Raw genomic sequence first — 21,269 nt, 5'->3', positions numbered from 1 at the left:
ATATAGTAACATGTGCAGGCTTACATATACTTATACATTCATTTCCACACGTTTTTACCAAGTTTAGCTTTAAAGGTTAATGCCTATAATGAGTGAGGTATATTGCTAACCTGTCACAGAGCTGTATGATTTTACCAGTGAGAAAGTAAAACATGGCCTATTTTTTAATGAGAAAAGATGTACTACAATAAAGGGAAGAACCAATGGTCTATGCGAACTAAAGAATGTCACTTTCTATTGAGCTTGCCAGCATTACTTTTAGAATGTATGTTTATCTCTTGGTTTTACTGCCATCCCTGTTGAATAAGAGGATTAAAATATTAGACCTCTTCTGTTTCATTCAGGACTAAAAATTGATGATTCTGGGTGCTGTTAGAGTGGTTATCAAGAGTGAGTTACTTACTGCAAGTCCTATTTTCATATGTATGAAATTCCTAATCAATTTCTGTATCATTTTAATTTAATTGTACTCATAGAATGAAAAGTACATAACAGTATTCAATTCTACAGTAATCATTAAAAATACAGTTTGTGTACATCAAACTTTTTAACATTTCATTGTAGTTTCATCTATTCCAACTTATCCTAGGAATTCTGCACCATTGGTATTTGATAGAATTTAGCAAATTGTGTTTATTCACCTGATTGCTAAAAACGAGGCTTTTGATTGAATTATTTGTGTAACATAAGTGGCTTTAAAGTGAATTTCTTTTAACCTAAAATAAAACTCAGCAAAATATGAGCATATAGCATTGTTCATCCTGTGAATCTTTTTTTTTTTTTTTTTTTTTTTTTTTTTTACAAGGGATCAAACATGGGTCCTTATGCTTGCGAAGTAGGCAGCAGCACCACTGAGCTAAATCCCAGGCCCACCCTGTAGAATCTTCAGGTTTCTACTGAAATCTTGCTTTGAGTTTCTAAAGATTATTTTTTAGCAAAATGTCTTTGTCTTTTTTAATGGAAATATATTCTTTAACTTGATGTCCAGTATATATATTTATAGAGCTGTTTCTGTTTTTTAAAATAGTCTAGTGCTTAAGAGTTATTAGAGTATAAATATTACTGGCCACTAATTGTAATTTATTATCTGTGATTAGAGAACTTGCTGTGTTTCAGCAGTATAAACTGGCACCTTTGTTGGATTTCATAAATAGGGAAACATTTGTTTCAGCTAATGGAAAACTGGCTGAATTCTAAGCTGTAATTTTTAAATGAATGGAAAAGTGGACAACTATTATCAGTGTCCAGTATGAGCAAGTAGAATGAAAAAATCTGTGAATTTTGTCTCTTGGCTTATGTTTGCCTTAGTGTAATATGAACTAGTAGAGTTACTGGACTTTTGTCTAATGGATTTGAAATTCTCATAAGCAGTACAGACCTTATTCCAGTTATCTTTTTTTCTGAGATAGCCAAAGCTTGTAAAACAAATATAAAGACTGTTCATATTTTTAAATTTAGGGTATCATTTAAGGAATGCATCTAATCATAATTGGTAGTGTTTGAGATTGAAGTATTAAACCATGGTTGATTTTAGGCCATTAAAGTCTGATGTGCCATTTTTCTTCAGTAATTTTTTTAAACTTGAACAATAGATTTTCAAAATTGGAAGACTTCTTTGAAGATAATTTTATTTGTAGTACTTCTTAATCTATAGATTTGAGGTATAGTAAGGGACTACCAAATATGCCAGCCATGTATCCTAGTTCTACAGATGTCTTATATATTCCTTTTTTTCCCAAAAAATGTGTGATTTTAATTTATGAGTATTAATAGCTTTATGGTAACTCTTTATTCATTTTTTTATCTGATAAAAAATACTACAATTATATTTATGTTCAGGTTTTTTACCATTACACAGGTGTTATCATACATATAATGGTCAGGAACAACCAATCTAAGCCAGTTCTGCAGAATAGGGAAAGATTTATCTAAACATTTTAGAAAAGGGATCAAGGAATGAATAGCTTACTGTTAACTTTATCCTTGAAGTGAATTCATTCTCTTTCCCCCATATAAATGTTTCTAGTCAGTCTGGGTCACCAGTGATTTTTTTTTTTTTTTTTTCAGTTAGGGGGATCAAACTCGGGACCATGTATTTGCAAGGCAGGCAGTGGAACCACTGAGATAAATCTCTGGTCCCACCAGTGACATTTTTATATAATTAACTTTAGTGAATACTTTCTAATCTGTGTGTGTGTGTGTGTGTGTGTGTGTGTGTGTGTGTGTGTATCCTGAATCCTAATGCTTAGTTACCTTTCTAGTGTCTTTCTCTATTTTTCCCTTTTACTGAACTTCTAAAGCTTATTTGGTTCTTTTTGGTACTGGAGATTGAACCCAAGGAGTGCTAAGCTATATCTCCCATTTTTTTAGTTGTTTTTGTTTTGTCCTGTTTATCAGGACAGGGTCTTATTAAGTTGCTCAGGCTGGTTTCAAACTTCTAATCCTCGTGCCTTAGCCTCCCAAATAGCTGGTAGTACATGAGCCACCAGGCCCAAAGATGTATAAGAAGCATTCTTTCATACTACGCACATTCCCTGGATATTGTTTCCCCACTAGGAGCTTCATTTACCACTTATTAATTGATGGCACCCTAATTTCTTATCGCTATCCTAGACCTCTCATATGAGGCCCAATTTAAAGGGAATCTTCATTACTTCTCAACTATTTTCACTTCTTTCCTTAAAATACTCTTTGATAATTAATTGTCTCATCCAACTTTCCAAGCCAGAACATTGGATATCATCTCTGAATTTTCATGTTTTCTCCCATTTAATCTAGACATACAGCTAGAAAACTCTAAATACTAAATGTGTTAAATGGCTAACCATTTCATTCCCACTGCTATAGTTTCTCAACTGAATAACTGCCATTCTCTCTTTCTTACAGTTTGCTCTTCCTATCCTGGCTTCTCCATCTGTAGATTCAACCAAAGATAAAAAGTATTCATAAAATCATTGCAGCTCTACTGAACATAAGCATATTTTTCCTATATTGTTCCCTAAATAATATAGTACAACAGCAGTTAACATAGCACTTTGTATTAAGTATTATAAGTAGTCGTATAGAGATAATTTATACTGGAGGAGTCAGGTGTAGTGGCACATGCCTGTAGTTCCAGCTACTTGGTAGGCCAAGGCAGGAGAATTTCTTGAGCCCAGAAATTTTAGGCCCTCTGGACAGCATAGAGCCTGTCTCAAATATCTGTCCATCCTGCTGGCTGGCTGGTTATCTGGATATGCATACATTATGTGCAAATATTGTGTCATTTTAATAAGGGGTCTGAGCGTATCATACTTGGATAGAGGAGGAGAAAGTGCTGAAGTGAACCTATATTGTTTTCTTTTAATTCAGGTTGTTACAACTAGAGTAAATCCCGCCAGTCCTATGTTTAAAATAATTAAGTAATCTTCTACTCAGGAGAAAGTTCTAATCCCTTATGATTTAAGACCTTCCTCAGTGTTGATTCCGCTTACCTCCAACTTCATCTCTTGATACTTCTTCATTCTGGCCTTTGGATATTCTGGGAACACTGTCTAGTTCCTCCATGTTGTCATCTTTTAGGTTACAAATTTCAGGTTGTTTCATCTTCTCTGAAATCTCTCTCAACCTAAGCATACTTAGGTGATTCCCTAATACCTTGAATTTTTCCCTTCCATAGCACTCATCACTTGATACTAGAATTACTTAATTCTATCTTTATTGCTATACTCTTGAATCTTTGAAGGCTTGAATTGGCTCTATCTTGTTTTCTTTTGTATTCTCAGAACCTAAATACAATGTGTGACACATAGCAATTGTTGAATGAATAAATGAAACTTAATTCTTTGATGATTAAGAGCTCTTTGACATCTTTAAGTTTATATGTTCATGCACATACCCACTTGAAAAAAGTTCTTAACTTAAAATGTTTTTACTTTTTTGACTTTACAATGGTACAGAACCAGTAGACATCCAAATGAAGCCATATTTTGAATTTTGATTTATTTTTCTCAGGCTGATGATATGTTCTATGGTATTCTCATGTGATGCTGGGTGGGACAGCCAGCTGCAGCTCCTTTTGGCCACAGGATCATGGGTAAGCAACCAGTACACTGTACTGTGTTGCTGAACTATTTGTTTTTTGCAAGTTAGATTTATTGAATGCATTTTTAATTTAATAATAACTTCAATTTATAATGGGCTTATCAATCACTTGCTTTTTAAAAATATATAACTACTCCTGCAGAAGCATTTTGTACTACTTTTTAGGTAATAGTCCCAGTGTATTGTAATTTAGTAGGTGGAGTTGATTGTAGATTTTCAAAATTTTGAGACATGAGATGAGAAAGGACTTTATTAAATTGGGTTTAATTCCTTCTTAGGCATTTTGTTATCTAAAGTTTAATCATATAAAAGTAAAGATCCATACTTCTTCATATTTGTATTAGTCAGATTTCCCATTGCTGGGATACAGTATCTGTCACCTACAACTCAAAGAAGAGGTTTAATTTTAGCTTGCAGTTTTAGGGATTTGGTATGTGATCTGCAGGCTCCAAGGCAGAAACATCTGTGGTGGGAAAGCATGATGGAGAAAAATTGCTTAGTTCATGGTGACCAGAAAGCAGAGTGAGGGAACAGCACCAGAGAGAAAGGGGCAAAGGACTAGATACAGTATTCAAGGCCATGCCTGTGACCCACTCAGACACATCCACAAGTGTGCTGTATCAATCCCCTAGGCAGCTCCCATCTTATCAGTGAAGCCTAACCACCATATTACACTTCTTGTCTACTTGACACCCAAACATATCTCCTTAAACCAGGTATAATTTACAAGTAAACATATTGACAATTTAATAATTCTTCCTGACATGTGACAGCTACCCTGTGTACCAGCAAGAAAGTGATAATCCTTCCCCAAAGTCTTAATAGTTGCAGCATTTTCCAAAAGCATAAGTCAAAGTTTTCTGAGACTTGAGGCAAACTGTTAGCTGTGAACCTGTATAAATATAAAAAGAAATTACATAATCCTGTGGTACATTGGTTTGGGGTAAACATTTCCATTCCCAAAGAGACATATAGGGGATAAAAATGTATCAGGTTGGGGCCAGGGATTTAGCTCAGTGGTTCCGCTGCCTACCTTGCAAGCGTAAGGACCCGAGTTTAATCCCCGGTACCAAAAAAAACATACAATCAAACAAAAATGTATCAGACTGAAGCAAGACTAAGATTCAGTGGGGCATACATTAAGTCCTATACCTCCATATTCAGCATCTGGGACATAGTGGTAAAATAGGAGTTTCAGGGAGTTTGGAGAGCCCAGTCTTTGTGTCAGGTGCAGCCCACACAACCTCTCTTTCTTGGGCTGACTCCTTTCCAGCCTCCAGCTTTCCTCAGCAGACAGTCCATGTACCTGACATCTCCAATTTCCTAAACTCTTGGCTTTCATTCCTACAGCTTTATATACTACTCTCTCAGAGGTTCCTTGGAGACCTTCCTGACCACCCATTCTTACATTCTTACATTCTGCATACTGATAAAATCACACCAAGGCCAGCTATCAGCCAGAGTAGTAGCCCAGCCTTTTTGGACCATCACTGCAGTAGCTCCTGAGTACCTGGATGACGCAGTACAGTGAAGGGAATCCTGGGGAACCAGTTCCCCGGGAAGCCTTTCTTGAACAGGGGGTCCCAGGGACTCTCTTCTCTAATGAAAGGTTGATACTCTTGCACCCTTGAGTCTGGTGGGTGAGGTCTTGCTGGCTTCTGAAATGCCCTCAAGGCATCTTATTCCTGTACAAAGTACTGTACTTGGTTTAATTTTAGTATTGCTAATCTCTTTAGCAACCACATTTTGGCCTCAGCTTCCTTCTAGGCCAAAATTTAAGTTTTTCAAAAATTTTTGCTTTGCTTTAAGCCCCCAACTTGCACTATAAATTCATCTAAAGGCTGCCAGTAGTGTCTCTGCCACAGACTTAAAATTGGGATGCCTTTAAATTTCCTGTGACACATCATTTAGTCTACCACTCTTAATCCCAGGCTTCTACAAAGTCTTAGGCCATGGACAAAATATAGACATATTTTGTGCCACAGCATAACATACGTGGCCTCTAGTTCAACATCCAATGTAATCCTCATTCCCATTTGGCACCTCCTGATTCTGGCCTTTACTGTCCACATTCCTATCAGCATTTTGATCTTCTGAGCTGTGACTAGAATCTCTGCATTCTAAGGCTTCTCTAGCACTCACCTCCGTTCCTTTCAAGCCTCACACAAACCATTTCCAAAGGCTTTTAAATCACATAGTCAAGTACAGTTAGCCTTGGCTGCACTCCCTGTATGAATTTCTTTGTATTCCTCAATTTCTTTTGTTGCTGGGACCCCATACCCAACATCTACAACTTAAAGGAGGAAAAGTTTAATTTAGCTCATAGTTTTAGGAGTTTTATTACGTGGTCAGCAGGCTCTAACACAGGAATATTGTGGTAGAAGGACATGGCAGAGGGAAGCTGCTTTGTTCATGGAGGCTGGGAAACAAAGCAGGGGAGCACCACCATCGAGGAAAAGCAGAAGACTACACATAGTACCCAAGGTCACACCTCTGTTACCCACCCAGACATATCCCCCAGAGTGTTCCACCAATCCCATGAGATGGATGGCTATTTGAATTGGTTCTAAACAGATTTATTTTTCTATTTATTTTTCCTAGTCATTATTTCCTAAATAATACTGCATTACAACTATTTACAAAGTATTAGGCATTATAGTAATTAAGAGATGATTTCAAGTATATGATTGGATTTGTGTAGGTTGCATGCAAATACTACAATAAAGCACTTGAGTATCATCGTAGTTTGTTATTCTTGGAGAGTCCTGGAGCCAACTGCTTGAAGGCATGGAAGCACAACTATACAACAGCCAAAGGCTAGCCTTTATCCCTAAGGAACATGCTAGATACAGTGCAGAAAACAAACAAGTAGGCTAGACTAGCAGCCTCTCCAATGAACTATCACTAATTAAAATGCTGAAATCCCAGTCCAGATCAAGAAAATACGTATTAGGTGATAAGTAAATTGTATAGATGAGGGGCAGAAAATTATTGGTACAATGAATAGCTAACTGCATATATGCATACATATAAATTCAAAGCTACTTGAGTAAAACATGTCTGAAAGTGAATTCAACTTTTAGATGTAGTAATACATCTAAAGAAACATTAAAAACATTGAATATGCCGTTCCTCCCTCCAGCAGTCATTTTTGTGTGCTGCAATTTGTCAAACAAGAGGCAAACTCTGACCACACCTATTGAAGAGGCAAATTTACTCTGGAAAACAAACTACATTTTGAAATGATTAAACTTATTTAATCTGTATATTGTTAGTTAAAATACTGATTAAACTCTGAAGTACTGTTATATTAAAAAATACTCCACATACATTTACTGTCACAATATTTTCTTCATAAACAGTGCCTAAACTATTTTAGGGTATGTATTAGGCAGGTTTGGGTGACTTAGACATACTGAAAACTTACTGTAAAAAACTAAAATAATGTTTTTCTTTTATCTTTATTTAATATCAGAGATAGTTTGGTTTATTTTAAAGCTTTATTAGACAAAGATTTGTGATTATTATATCTATGTCAGGTTGTACATTTTATCAGTAAAACTTTGCTATCTGATGCTTTTGAATGCTGTTTTGACTGATACTGTTTCAGTATTTTTCTTCTATAACTTTTTCCTTATCATTTTATGTCATTTTTTCCTTAAGTCATGCTTTTTAGGCAGCACTTAGTTTGGATTTTAAGCAGTTTGAAAATGTTTTTTTTCCTCCTTGAGTTGGGTTTTTTGTATGTGCTGGTACTGGGGATTGAATTTGGGACCTTGTGCTTTAGAGGCAGGCAGTAGAAGCACTGAGCTAAATCCCTAGCTCTTCCCTTTTTTTGTTGTTTTTTTGTTTTGTTTTGTTTTGTTTTTTGGAAACAAATTAAGTGCTGGGATTATAGGTATGCACTACTATGCCCATCAAAATCTGTTTTAATGTGTCTAACCTATTTTATTGTTACTATTGACATGGCTAGTGATTACTGCCATATTTTAGTTCGTTTTAATCTTAATTAAGTTTATTGGTACATTTTAGGTATACGATACATTCATCATTAGGATCTTGTACCTTTACATGATTTATCTTGATTCTTATTTTTCCCCATTCCCCAGCCCTCCACCCTCTCCACCCTGCCCTTTTTACAAAGAGATTGTTTCCATGTTTTTCCTTTTCACATACTTTTTTCTTTTCCCTTTTACCTTTTGTTAGGGAATTGATCATGTTAAAGTATGCCGTGATGCCACCTCACAGGCTGCATTCTCCTGGTACATCTTGGCTCCTAAAATGACCTCATGCCCTTATCTCTGGTTTCCCTCCCCCCCAAGGCCACAGTGGTCCAGGAAAGTTGAAACCTGGGTCTGCAGGACTGGGCCCATAAAAGCAATCTGGCCTGTGATAGGTTAAAAGTAGCTCACGCCTCATAAATAAACAGTAGCCCACCCCAAAACTGATAAAAGAACCTTCCTTTCTTTGTTCTTCTCTCCTTCTGCTTCTTCCTCCTCTCTCTCCCTCTCCTCTCCGCCTCCCGGCCTTTGTGCTCTGCCTGACTCTCTGCAATAAAGATCTCCTGCGGGACCTCTCGGTGCGTGAGTGGCCTAACTGGGAAGGGACACCCGAAAGGGCACATGAACCCCCTTTCACCTTTCCCCTGCTCCTCCCACTTCCTCTACTCTTTTAGACCTTTTCTTCCTATTATACAATATCAGTTATACATTTTGATCCTTATAAACTTTGTTTTTCACACCAGAGAAACTATTTGGTATTTACACATGTATGACCCATTAATTTCACTTGAAAGTATGGCCTCAAGTTTGTTCCTTAGTTTGTTTCTTTACCCTACTTTCTGCTTTTTGTGATATTGTTTTGTTTTGTTGTTGTTGTTGTTTTGGTTTTTTGAGACAGGGTCTCACTGTGTAATTGAGACTGACCTGGAACTCATTATGTAGCCCAGGCTGGTCTCGAACTCACAGCGATCCTCCTGCGTCAGCCTCCCAAGTGCTGGGATTACAGGCGTGTACCACCACATCCAGCCTTGTTTTTTTCTTTTTTCTGCCTAAATACGTTTGGATTTTTGTCATGCAATTTCACCATTATATTTAAAAATATTTTAACATACTTGTTTAGGAATTTTTCTACTACTTGTTTAGACCTTCCTTTCTATGCTAGAGCATCAGATAGATATTGGAACTTAGATACCTACTTTATATCATTTAACTTTTTCTCCACACTTCTCACCTCACTGTCCTACTTTTATTGCCTTCTAGCACATTTCCTTGGCTCCATTCCACCTTCTGCTGGTTATTGTGCTTCTCAGCCGTTCCTGTTGTAATATATACCCCATCCATTGAGTTAACTGTAATAATCCTTTCTCGTTGTCAAGATTTCTGTGACTAGGAATATAGCCCAGTGGCACAATGAGTGTCATGGGCAACTCCCTGAGTTCAGTCTCCAGCAGCTGCACAACTTCTCATTATTGCTGTTGTTTTTGTTGATTGGTTTATCCTACTTTCCTAGATATTATTATTCTAATTGACTTGGGTCTCTCTTTCATGTATTGATCTTCCTTTAGTATTAGCAATTCTTGATTGTGTGTTCTTCATTTATGCCTGTCACTTGTCTCTTGGGTAAAGGAAATTAATCCTTCTAGATAAGAGCCCTACTCAGTCTGACTTGTACTTTTCAGTGGAGTAAGAGGATTGTTGAGTTTGTCTCAAGTGCAAGTTTTTCAACAGTCATCTTGATGATTTTCCATACAGAGCCTACACCTACATAAAGAATTCTCAACTCTCTTGTCTTATGAATGTTTGTGTGTTTCAGAGTTGCTATTTAACTTGTATCTCAAAGCTTTTAGCAACAGATTAAGCCTTTTGACAAAGAGAAGATTTTGTGTTCATCTGTTCATTTGTTTGTATTTTTATATTGGTCACTTTCATCGTCTCTCATTTTAGATTTAAAATACACCTATTTCGGCCAGGGATTTAGCTCAGTGGTTCTGCTGCCTGCCTCGCAAGCACAAGGTCCTGAGTTCAGTCCCGGTACCAAAAAAAAAAAGATAAAATACACCTATTTCTTCTTGATAATAGCTTAAAATGTCTGTGTAATACTCTGAATTTAGATACTTTGTTTCCTACAGATCCTTCTTTACACACTATACATTTTAAAAAGAACTATAGCTATAGTGATACTATAAAAGAGAAACAAGCCGGGCATGGTGGCACATGCCTCTAATCCCAGCACTTGGGAGGCTAAGGCAGGAGGATCGCTGTGAGTTTGAGACCAGCCTGAACTACATAGTGAGACCCTGTCTCCAAAAATAAAAAAAAGAGAGAGAGGGAGGGAGGGGGAGAGAGAGAGAGAGACAAAAGGTAAGTGGAAGGGGTAAAATAAGAAAGAAAAATGAATTAAAGGAAGAAAAGAGGAGCAGGGGATTTAGTCCAGTGGTTCCATTGTCTTCCTCGCAGGTACAAGGTCCCAGGTTCTATCCCAGTACCAAAAGCGAGGGAGTGGAGGGAAGAGTAGGTACAAGAAAAATATCTTACTTGTTGTCTTATCTTCTTTTTTTAACTAAGAGATACCCTGAGCATAAAACAACTCGCCGTTCACAAATTATTTAGTTTCTCTATAGGGGCAGCTGCTTCTGCTTTTATTTTATTAGTATATACCTATTGGAGGTATGTGGAGTCTTGCTTACTACCATATTTGTTAAAGTTGAGTGATATTGGCAAGCAGTAACCAAGCTTTGAGGATATACCACAAAGTTCAGGGAGCTAGTGGCTGGAACATTGCTAACTGGCTTTATCTACAGAGATATTTCCCAAATACTGATTGAAATTTTCACAGTTGTCCTCAGTAGGTATTAATTGCCATCTCTTAAATGTTGTCCATATAAAGTGTGTGTGTGTGTGTGTGTGTGTGTGTGTGTGTGTGTGTGTGTGTATTTTGGACCTTCCAGAAAGTAGACCCTGCGACACAGATAGGAGTATATACAAGAAATCTGTTGATAGGCAAAATGATTCATTTGATATAATCCTAATGAAGATACCAATGAATAATGAAGCATTTATACTGTCTATTCTGCATTACTGGCATATAGCCTAGAAAACTTGCAAAACATGAATTAGTGGTGTTTAGGATAAGAAAGCCAACTAGCCATTAAATATGAAAAATTTTTTAAATTCATTCATAGTAAGGAAAATGCAAATTAAAATAACATTGAGTTTTTTATACCTTCAGTCTTGGCAGTATTAACATTTTGAATCTGATCATTTTTTGTTGTGGTGAACTGGACTGTGCATTATAGAGACCATCCCTAATCTCTTCCTACCTGGATGCTTATAGCATCTCTCTTCTCCCATGTTGTGTCAAATCAAAACTGTTTCCAGGGATAAGGATGCAGCTTATTGGTAGAGTGCTTGCTTAGCATGCTTAAGGCCCTGGATTCACTCTCCAGAACCACCAAAGAAGAAGGAAAAATATTTCCAGATGATGTTATCAAACAGCACCTGTGAATGTAGGGATCCAGTTTAGTGTAACCATAGCTGTCTTGGTTACATCTGCTGTTTTGCCTGATACATGACCCTGGAACACATCATAAACCTGTAAGACAAAAGTACAGTAGTAGTCAGATGGTGTACCAAGTGTGTTGTGCCAGGTACAAACAGACTTTTTTTCAACTGATGTTGAATATATTAATAGTTTTTGCTCATATGTGGATCTTAGGGAGAAACAAAAAGACATAAAAGTAGAAGGAGGCTATTAGTGGAAGGTAAGGGAGAATGAATACCATCAGAGCACATTATATGCATGTAAAGGTCACAGTGAAACACCATTATTTTGTACCATTAATATGTACTGATAATTATATATTTTTTTAAATGGGCTAGGAATGTAGCTCATTGGCAAAGCACTTAAGAAAACATGTGTGAGCACCTGGGCTCAATCCAGTACTGCAAAAAGAAAAATAAATAAAAATTAAGAAAAGGAAAGGATGCTGCCTGCCTCACAAGCGCAAGGTCCTGAATTCGGTCCCCAGTACCAAAAAAAAAAGGGAAAGAATAAAAGTTTGGGAAAGGATAAGTACATTCCATTTGTGTGCAGCCAGACTTTGTCTAGCCAAGTTTATAAATCTCTTCTTCTTTTGAGGTATGGGGATCTTGTCACCCAACACACCTTTCTGTTCATAAGTCTCCAGTACATTGTACTTTGTAGTGTCCTGGATCTCCCTGCTTTTTTCTTCAGTTTCACAGCCCGTTCTTATATACTGGGACTGGATATTTCTGAAATGGGTAAAATTATTCTCGGCCAAGAACCATCGTCTTATAGCCATTAAACATAGTTTATCAATTTACCATTTAATTATAGTGGTCTCAGTCTATTGTCAAATATTGATTAGTGTTTGGTAATTGTTTCTCTTGTTTCAGAACTCTCTTGATAGAGCCCAAGCAGCCAAGAACAAAGGCAATAAGTATTTTAAAGCAGGAAAGTATGAACAAGCTATTCAGTGCTATACAGAAGCTATCAGTCTGTGCCCTACCGAGAAGAATGTTGACCTTTCTACATTTTATCAGAATAGAGCTGCTGCCTTTGAACAGTTGGTATGTACACTGGGATGTTTTCTCCTTTCCTTTGTTTTTCTGTATTTGCTTAAAGTTTCAGTTAATGCTACTCAAATCTAATGTATTTTTGACACTGTTTTGAAATTAATAAGATTTTTGTTTTCATTTTCTCTTTTTAAAAAAATTTCAAGGCTAAATATTCAGTTTGCTGGTTACAAATATACCCCAGTTATGAATATTTCAGCTTTTATGAAATTAGATAGTATAGAAAATTCAAGTTTTCCAGTAGTTCTTCAACCCTTTGAGGCTGTTCTTCAACTTTTTTCTTTCTGTAGTTGTAAGTAATAGTTGCATATGGGGTAGAGGGAAATGAAAGATGATTTCCTTTTAAATATTGTTGGTAATTTTTTTAGTTGCCACTGCATTTTGTACAGCTTTTCATATCAGCCTATGCCAACCTGTTTTACATTTTAAAGACTAGATGTAGAGCCATTGTATGTTTATTTAGTGGACTAATGAACAAAATTGCAGAGAAGAGGGTATTATAGAAGAAATAGCATGTGTTATTGCTCTGAGGGAAGAAAGAATTTGGCAAGTGTAAAAGAAAGATAAAATTGGAAAAGTAGAAAGGGACTAGGTCTTGAAAAGCCTTGTAGGAAATAACAGAGTTTGGATTTGATTCTGAGTATAATGGATATACTGAAGAGTTTTAAGTAGGGCAAGAACATCATCTAAAATTAATACTGTTTTGTTGAGAATATATTGGAAAGAGGCAAGAGTGGAGACTGGGAAAACAAATAAGGATGTTGGAGTAACCTAGGTAAGACATGAAGAAAAACTAAAAATTAGCAGAACTTGTTATTGCATTGAATGTGAAAGATGAAGAGGTAAAAAAATTTTACCACCAGAAGGCAGAGACTAAGTAGACAGTTACACTGAAAAATGTCTCTTTTAGTAGAGGGGTCTTGTGCTTCTGATAAATTTCAGATTCATCTGTAATTTTAGTTGGTGTGTATAAAGTCAATAAAATTACCTAGCGAAAGACAAGATGAGACCTTGAGGATTTCATCCTGTTGAGTCAAGGAAGAGAATTCAGGAAAGGAATTTGAGAAGGTGCTATCAGTAAGAAAGTGGAAATGAGATAAAGTTGCAAATTTAGAGGATTGGCAATAAAAAGGTGTTGAGAAGTATAGGGAGTTAGAGTGAAAAGAAGGGTTTTAAAAGATGAAATATAGAAGAGCAAGTGTTTTTACATTTGTGGGAATAGCTCAGAAGAGAACCAGATTCTTGTAAAGAAGAGATAGCTGAAAAAGTGAAGTCCATGGACAGAGAAGCCATGGAATTCAGATCACCAGTGGAGGGTTGACCTTTGATGAAAATGGATGCTTTCTCAGTTTTAACAGGAGCAAAGAAGGAAATGATATGAGCACAAAACTCCAGGTAGGTTTGGAGGTAAAAAGATGGCCAAAGTGTGTTCATTGCCTATTTTTAAAATCTGTTTACTTATCTTCTTGAAAGATATTTAGGTAAGGTTCTATAGTATGTATATTGTAAATATTAACTCTTTGTATTTGGGATATTTTTTCTGTTGTGTGACTCTTAATACTTGGCTTGTTAAATTGGGAAAACTTTTTGAACAGTACTTTTATTAGTGTGACTCTTAAAATACTTTCAATTACAGCAAAAATGGAAAGAGGTGGCCCAAGATTGTACAAAGGCTGTTGAACTTAATCCCAAATATGTGAAAGCTCTCTTTAGACGTGCAAAAGCCCACGAGAAGCTAGACAATAAGAAGGAATGTTTAGAAGGTGAGGGTATTTTTGTGTTTGCATATGAAAATTCCTAAAGGCTTTATAGTCATTGTAAATTTATATAAAATTTTGCCTTGTGAGTACAGAAATCAGTTGTCTTTAAAAGTTGAATTCCCCAATTGAGACTTTGTTTTCTAGCTTAAAGTGAAATTGCTGATAACTAAAGATTTGGAATTGATATACCACACTTTTTTTTTTTGAGACAGGGTCTTACTATGTAGTTGAGACTATCCTGGAACTCACTCTCTAGCCCATGCTGGTCTCAAACTTACAGCAATCCTCCTGCCTCAGCCTTCCGAGTGCTGGGATTATAGGCATGCGCCACCGTGCCCGGCTATATACCACACATTTAAAAATGGCAATTAGTGAACATTATATAGTGAGCATTAATTCAGTAAATAAGGGAATCAAGTTTTAGCAAGTGACAGTGTTTCCACTTAACAGCTATTTTAAGAAACAAAATAATATTAAGATTAATAATTTTTAAAAATTGCTTTTTTGCCCTTAATATTTTCAGACTTTATTTTATACCAACTTGTAAATTATGCAGTTGGTACAAAACATGTAAGTGAATTTGTCATTCTCAGTAGATGCTGTAAATGTTTGGTATCCTCTAATTGGCTGCGCCTATTTCCAAAACAGTTTAGTCTGCTGGCTTTTTTTTTTTTTTTTGGTACCAGGGATCGAACTCAGGACCTTGCACTTACGAGGCAGTCCACTGACTTTTAAAATACATTTTTCTAGATGTTGTGAAGCTAAAATCAGTGTGTTATTTCTATAAGCTAACAATGCTTTCCTACATTTTTAAATAACTTTTTTTTTCTGGTACTGGAGATCAAACCCAGGCACTTGTGAATGCAAGCACACCTCTATCATTGAGCTATACCCACAGCACAAAATACGTCTTTTTAAAAGGAAAAAGCTGGCGCTGGGTTCAATCTCCAGCACTACCAGAAATTTTTAAAAAACATTTTTAAAGACCCTTTTTAAAGAGTCCTGGATTATCAAATGATAATGATTCTTTAGAGAACATTTTAGCAAATTTGAAGTTTTATGGTGTCACATAATTAGGTAGTTGGTAGAAGTAATCTTGCATTAGAAAAGAGAATCCTGAGTTTGGGCTAGACCTTGAAGTTACTAACAGAGAGTAACTGGCAAAGAGGAAGGAACTTGATTAGAGTTTTAGAGAGAAATGGGATGAAAAAGACACTGAAATTGGCATTAACCAACATTGTCGGGAATATAGCACTGGGTTGACTTGTTTGAAGGTGCAGGATAAGAAATTGTGAGAAATTGTGTTCAAAAAGAGAAAGAATCATCACTGAATACTTTACATGAAAGAAAGTTTGAAAAGTTAAGGAAGTGTATCTTTTAAAATTTGAAATCACTATATCTATAGCTGTGGCATAACCAAATGAAAATGGTTTATAAGAGAAGCAACCTATGTTGATTTGCAATTTAGTTACTGGTCAGAAGAGAGTATTCCTATATTCTTGGTTTTATTTGCTATCTATAAAATGTTAATGTTAGAAATTACATAGCACCAACCTTTTCATTTCATAGGTGAAGTAAATTAATCTCAGAGAAGGGGAGAAACTTGAAATATTGATAATCAGTTCTATTCAAAATAAAATAGCCTGATCAGGCTATGAAGTTAGACTTTCTGTATTACATTGTACCTATTTTATATTGCTGATCATCTCTGCAATGATTGCATACTTATTTTTCTATCATTTCTAGATGTCACTGCTGTGTGTATATTAGAAGGGTTCCAAAATCAACAAAGCATGCTTTTAGCTGATAAAGTTCTTAAACTTCTTGGAAAAGAGAAAGCCAAAGAAAAGTACAAGGTAAATTAATCTGAATTGTGAAATAGAGTATGCTACTTGAACTTGGGAAAAATGGTTATAGTAACAACTAAAATTAGGAAGGAATTGTGTTTCTTTTTCTTGTAGTCTTGGGCTTTTGTGGCATATTCTTTTTCAAAAAGTCTGTAGGCTGTGTATTTTGAGGGGGGATGAATGGCAATGTATCTTTTTGCATAGTAATTTTTTTTTTTTAATTTAAACATTTACCTTTTTTTTTTTTCTTTTTGCTTTTCTGAGACAGGGTCTCACTATGTAGTTGAGACTGACCTGGAACTCACTATGTAGCCCAGGCTGGTCTCAAACTCACAGTGATCCTCCAGCCTCAGCCTCCCAAGTGCTGGGATTACAGGCGTGTACCACCATGCCTGGCCATTTACCATATTTTTTAATCATACCTCATGGTGAATAAGTGGTAGAACTAGAATGTGATCTTTTCATTTGCTAAAGTCCATATCTTGAAACATTATTTTAACTATAAATTTATAGTAGCTTCATTTCTAAGCTGAAATGGGAAACAAAGACTTTCTTGATTTACCCAGCTTCAAGTAAATGCTATTTAAAATTCCATTTAAGCTTTTCCCCTAAAATTATAAATGATATAAAGAAAACAGATTTGTTGCTTACAGCTCTGGAGGCTAGAAATACTAATATCAAGATAATAGCTTCTGGAGAAGGCCTTCGTGCTGTCCTACCCCGTAGCAGAAAGGCAAGAGAACAGGAGAGCAAGAGTCGATTTTTATAATAAATCCACTGCCTTGATTTGATAACTAACCCATTCATGGGTAATGATATTAATCCATTCATGAAAATAGAGCCCTCATGACCTAAGCCCCACCTGCCACTATATTGGCATTGGAGATTTAGTTTCCAACATATAAACTTGGGGACAGATTCAAATAATAACAATGGGTTTTCCCTTAGATTTTGTCTTTTAAGTTTTCTTCTGTTTTACTCTGTCCAGCCTACATTAGACCATTTATTTCAAAACATTTTTATCCTACACCTACAAGACATTACATCTACCAAATAGTAATGGCGTTTGTTATACATAACATTTTAAATAAGCTGCTTTTCAGCCAGGCATGGTAAAATTCCAGCACTCTGGAAGGCTAAGGTAGAAGGATTGCAGATTCACGCCCAACCTGAGCAACTTACCAAAACTGTTTTGAATAAAAAATTTTGAAAGGGGCTGGGGATTTAGCTCAGTGGTGCTGCCACCTGCCTTGCAAGTGCAAGGACCCGAGATCAATCCCCAGTACCAAAAAAATTTTTGAAAGAGCTGGGGATGTAGCTTAGTACCAAGGTCCTGGGTTCAGTCCCCAGTACTTCATGGTATTTTAATTTTTATTTTAAACGTACTGTAGATACCTAGTTTTGTAGAGTAAAAAATCAAAAATAGAAGAGCTCTTTGGACTATGTTACTCCCTCTTTATTTAAATTTTGTTGTTGTTGTTGTTTTGTTTTGTTTTGTTTTGTTTTAGGGCCAGGGATTTGGCTCAGTGGTTCCACCACCTGCCTCACAAGCACAAGGACCCAAGTTTGAGCCCCAGTATGCCCCCAAAAATTCTGTTTTATAAGGAGGAAGAAAACCTCCTGTAATTATGAATGCCAAAAAGAGAAGGTTAAAAAGGAAATATAATTAAGGTGTGACTTTCAGTGGCACTTACCTGTAATGCTGATCTTCAGATGTGAGCCCATGGCAAATGGACATAACATTTTTAGCATCTGCATAAGAGCTGTTTGAACAGCTGGGACTGGCCTTTCCCATTGTCTCTTCTCCTGTGGTTTAGAGCTTAACATTCTTCAGTTATTTGGAAATGAGAATCCAGTTTTTTACAGCAATCCATCCCCCCACCACCACTGGGGATCGAACTTGGGTCCTTGTGCTTACGAGGCAGGTGGCAGCACTACTGAGCTAAATCCCCAGCCCTACAGAAATTATTCTTAATGTTCAGTAATGTACCTGCTTCTTAGACTGTTGTTTTCTCATTTTGATAAATATTAAATTTCAGAATCGTGAACCTTTGATGCCATCTCCACAGTTTATCAAATCTTACTTCACTTCTTTCACTGATGATATCATTTCTCAACCTATGCTTAAAGGAGAGAAGTCTGATGAAGATAAAGACAAGGAAGGAGAAGCTTTAGAAGTAAAAGAAAAGTAAGTATACCAGGTGGAGTGTCTCTTGAATTTTTTTGTGTGTTTTGTTCTTTTTTGGTTTGTTTTTGTTTTTTGTGGCTGCCATGAACCTTCCCTGGAACCACGATGGGTTCAGAGTCAACTAAAAGAAAAAATCTTATCTCCAAGTAGATATAAATAAAATTTATATAGTCGTGCTATAATTGTTATAATTACAGAATAAAAATACTCCTCTTTCTAGCATATGTCTGTTACTCCTGAGCTGTTTAAGAATCTAGGCTGCTTTCACAGTCCTGCGTTGTGATTATTCTCAAGAGGATACCTATTTAAAGTTAGTTGGTTGACCGTATTTGAATGAAGGCACTAACTTTCAATTTAATTATGTAGCTTAACATTTTAATGATTTAGTGCAAGAAATATTTTAACAATTATGAGACAATTAGGAGTACTTAAAGTTTAAATTTCCTTCAAGGTGCTGCTTCCTTACCAAAATGCCATTCTTTAGACCTCTTGTGTTTGAAGCTTAGAGATGTTTTTAATACCTACCACATAACATTCTTAGTAGGAACTTTTTACTTCCAATCTGACTTGATAATTGTTTCTATTTTCTTAGCCCGGTGACCTGAAGAACAAAATAAGGATTTTAGAATGCAATTACAGGACACTTAGTGCAGACTTGTAAGATTTTGATTGATTTAACTTTAGTCACTTACTTCCCAGTTTCTCTGCACAGAATATAACAACTAAAATGAAAAACTGTGCTTTAATTTAGTGTCTTATACAAATGCTCCTTGAGTTACATCCTGATACATCATTGAGAATATATAGGTAAAATAAATACATTTATTCTGAACTATGCATCAAAATACTTACACTTGAGCATCTAAATTTATCAGCATATAGTACACTGTAGACTATCAGTTGTCCACCTCCTAATTCTATGGCTAACATGACTTACCCAGCGTCACACAAGAGTATCATATCACATATTGCCAGCCCAGGGAAAGATCAAAATTGGAAGTACAGTTTCTACTGAAGTGTGCCATCTTATGCTGAAGTCTAGCCATTATAAATTGAAAACTGTATTTTAGAATATGGCTCAAGTGTTATGTAGCTGTTTTTTTTTTTTTCAGTTTTACATCCCTTCTATGAGCATCTCCAGTGAGTCATTATTTTAAAAGAATAAATAATATTGTGCTAATTGCATTTGTAAAAATAAAGAGGTATATTTCTTAAAGATCTCTAATACAAGAATTTTGATTTAAATCTACTTTTTTGATAAGGGTACTTACTAATTGTAGGTCTGTTCATATAGGTGAATCAATGAATCTGAATGAGAGCCTTCTGTATTTCCCTGTCTCTAATCTCACTCTTACTCAGTCCATTATCTACAAAACAGTTATCTTTACCAAGCACAGTTCTGATCATACCTCTTGCTTTGGCTTATATTGCACTAAGCTTACTTGATTGTTCCCTATTGTTCTGTTCCTCTGTTAGCACTTAACAGTTATTAAGTGAGATTGATGTACCAAAGATCGGAAGGTAAGACAGACAGGATCCTTACCCATGTTGTAAATTTGTCTGTCTTTTTCATTAGCTTACCTTTTCACACATTTGTCTAAGCCAAGGTGTTAACCCACATTTCTGCCATGGATTCTGTTTCCTTTTAAAACTCTCTCTAAGGCATCATCAAGAGAATACCATTCTGCTTCAGAAACATAATTGTTTTTTACTTTCTTTCTTCCAACTCTTAAATCCACACTGGCTAGCTGATTAACTTGTTAAGGGGAAATGGATTATTGCTTAACTCAGGCATGCTAACTGTAACAAGTTTTAGCATTTGATTCTTTTCTTAGTAGTTTCCTGTTTGTTTTCATTTTCAGTTCTGGATATTTGAAGGCCAAACAGTACATGGAAGAAGAAAACTATGATAAAATCATAAGTGAATGCTCAAAAGAAATAGATGCTCAAGGAAAGTACATGGCAGAAGCATTATTACTACGAGCCACCTTCTACTTACTCATTGGCAATGCTAATGCTGCCAAGCCTGATTTAGATAAGGTCATCAGTTTGAAAGAAGCTAATGTGAAGGTACATTTTGAAATGTTTGTGCATGTGAAAAAAATCAATTAAGTAGAAATGGTTTTATAGATCTTTTGCCAGATACTTTAGCATTTCACTTGCCATTCTCCAAAAAGGCTGTTTTTGTTTTGGCAGAAACCTAATGATGAATGCAGTGGTGCTATAAATCTGAAATATAAATGTTAATATTTATCTTCAGCCAAGAAAGTATTTTCCTGCAGCATCTGGAAGTTTCAGCTTCCTCTTGTAGGCAGTATCTACTGTGTTGGACTGTTTCAGTTGTGGTAAGGGTAATAGTAACAGTACTATGGATACTCTGTAAGTAGCATGCAAGGAGTAGTTCAGGTTTTAAAATATACTTAAAAAGGATAAACACACTAGTGGCACATTTGGAAAGATTTTATTACTGAAGAAAAGAACAGCCTGTAAATGTACAAAAGTTTTCTCAGTTTTGTGGTGGAAGCAGCCTTTCATTTTTCAAGTGTTTTTAATGTTTATGTAATGATTTTCATAATTAAGATTTAAAGGGATCTGTTGAATCATGCACTTGTTCTACTCAAATTAATTTTATCTTTGGGAGAATATAAAGTATATAAGAATATAAGTATTTGTTAAAAGTTCATTTCAAAATTAGATTTTTAGGAGCCGGAGATTTAGCTCAGTGGTTCCACCGCCTGCTTCACAAGAACAAGGACCCAAATTTAATCCCCAGTACCAAAAAAAAAAAAAAAAA

At 35.8% G+C, this 21,269-nt stretch overlaps 1 protein-coding gene across 1 annotated transcript in view; it reads left to right on the top strand.

Moving 5' to 3' along the window:
* Tomm70 (translocase of outer mitochondrial membrane 70) overlaps positions 1-21,269 on the top strand; it is a 44,112-nt gene that overhangs the window by 11,060 nt on the left and 11,783 nt on the right. The window contains 5 exon segments of the mRNA XM_010639627.3: positions 12,501-12,674; positions 14,317-14,443; positions 16,187-16,296; positions 18,327-18,475; positions 20,338-20,545. Coding sequence (XP_010637929.1) covers positions 12,501-12,674; positions 14,317-14,443; positions 16,187-16,296; positions 18,327-18,475; positions 20,338-20,545 — 768 coding nt within the window.

Source organism: Fukomys damarensis, unplaced genomic scaffold (genome assembly GCF_012274545.1).
Source record: "Fukomys damarensis isolate Sample0158 unplaced genomic scaffold, DMR_v1.0_HiC HiC_scaffold_24, whole genome shotgun sequence".
Classification (NCBI taxonomy): Eukaryota; Metazoa; Chordata; class Mammalia; order Rodentia; family Bathyergidae; genus Fukomys; species Fukomys damarensis.
Note: the sequence above shows the minus strand (reverse complement) of the source record. Positions and strands in the feature narration are given on the sequence as shown.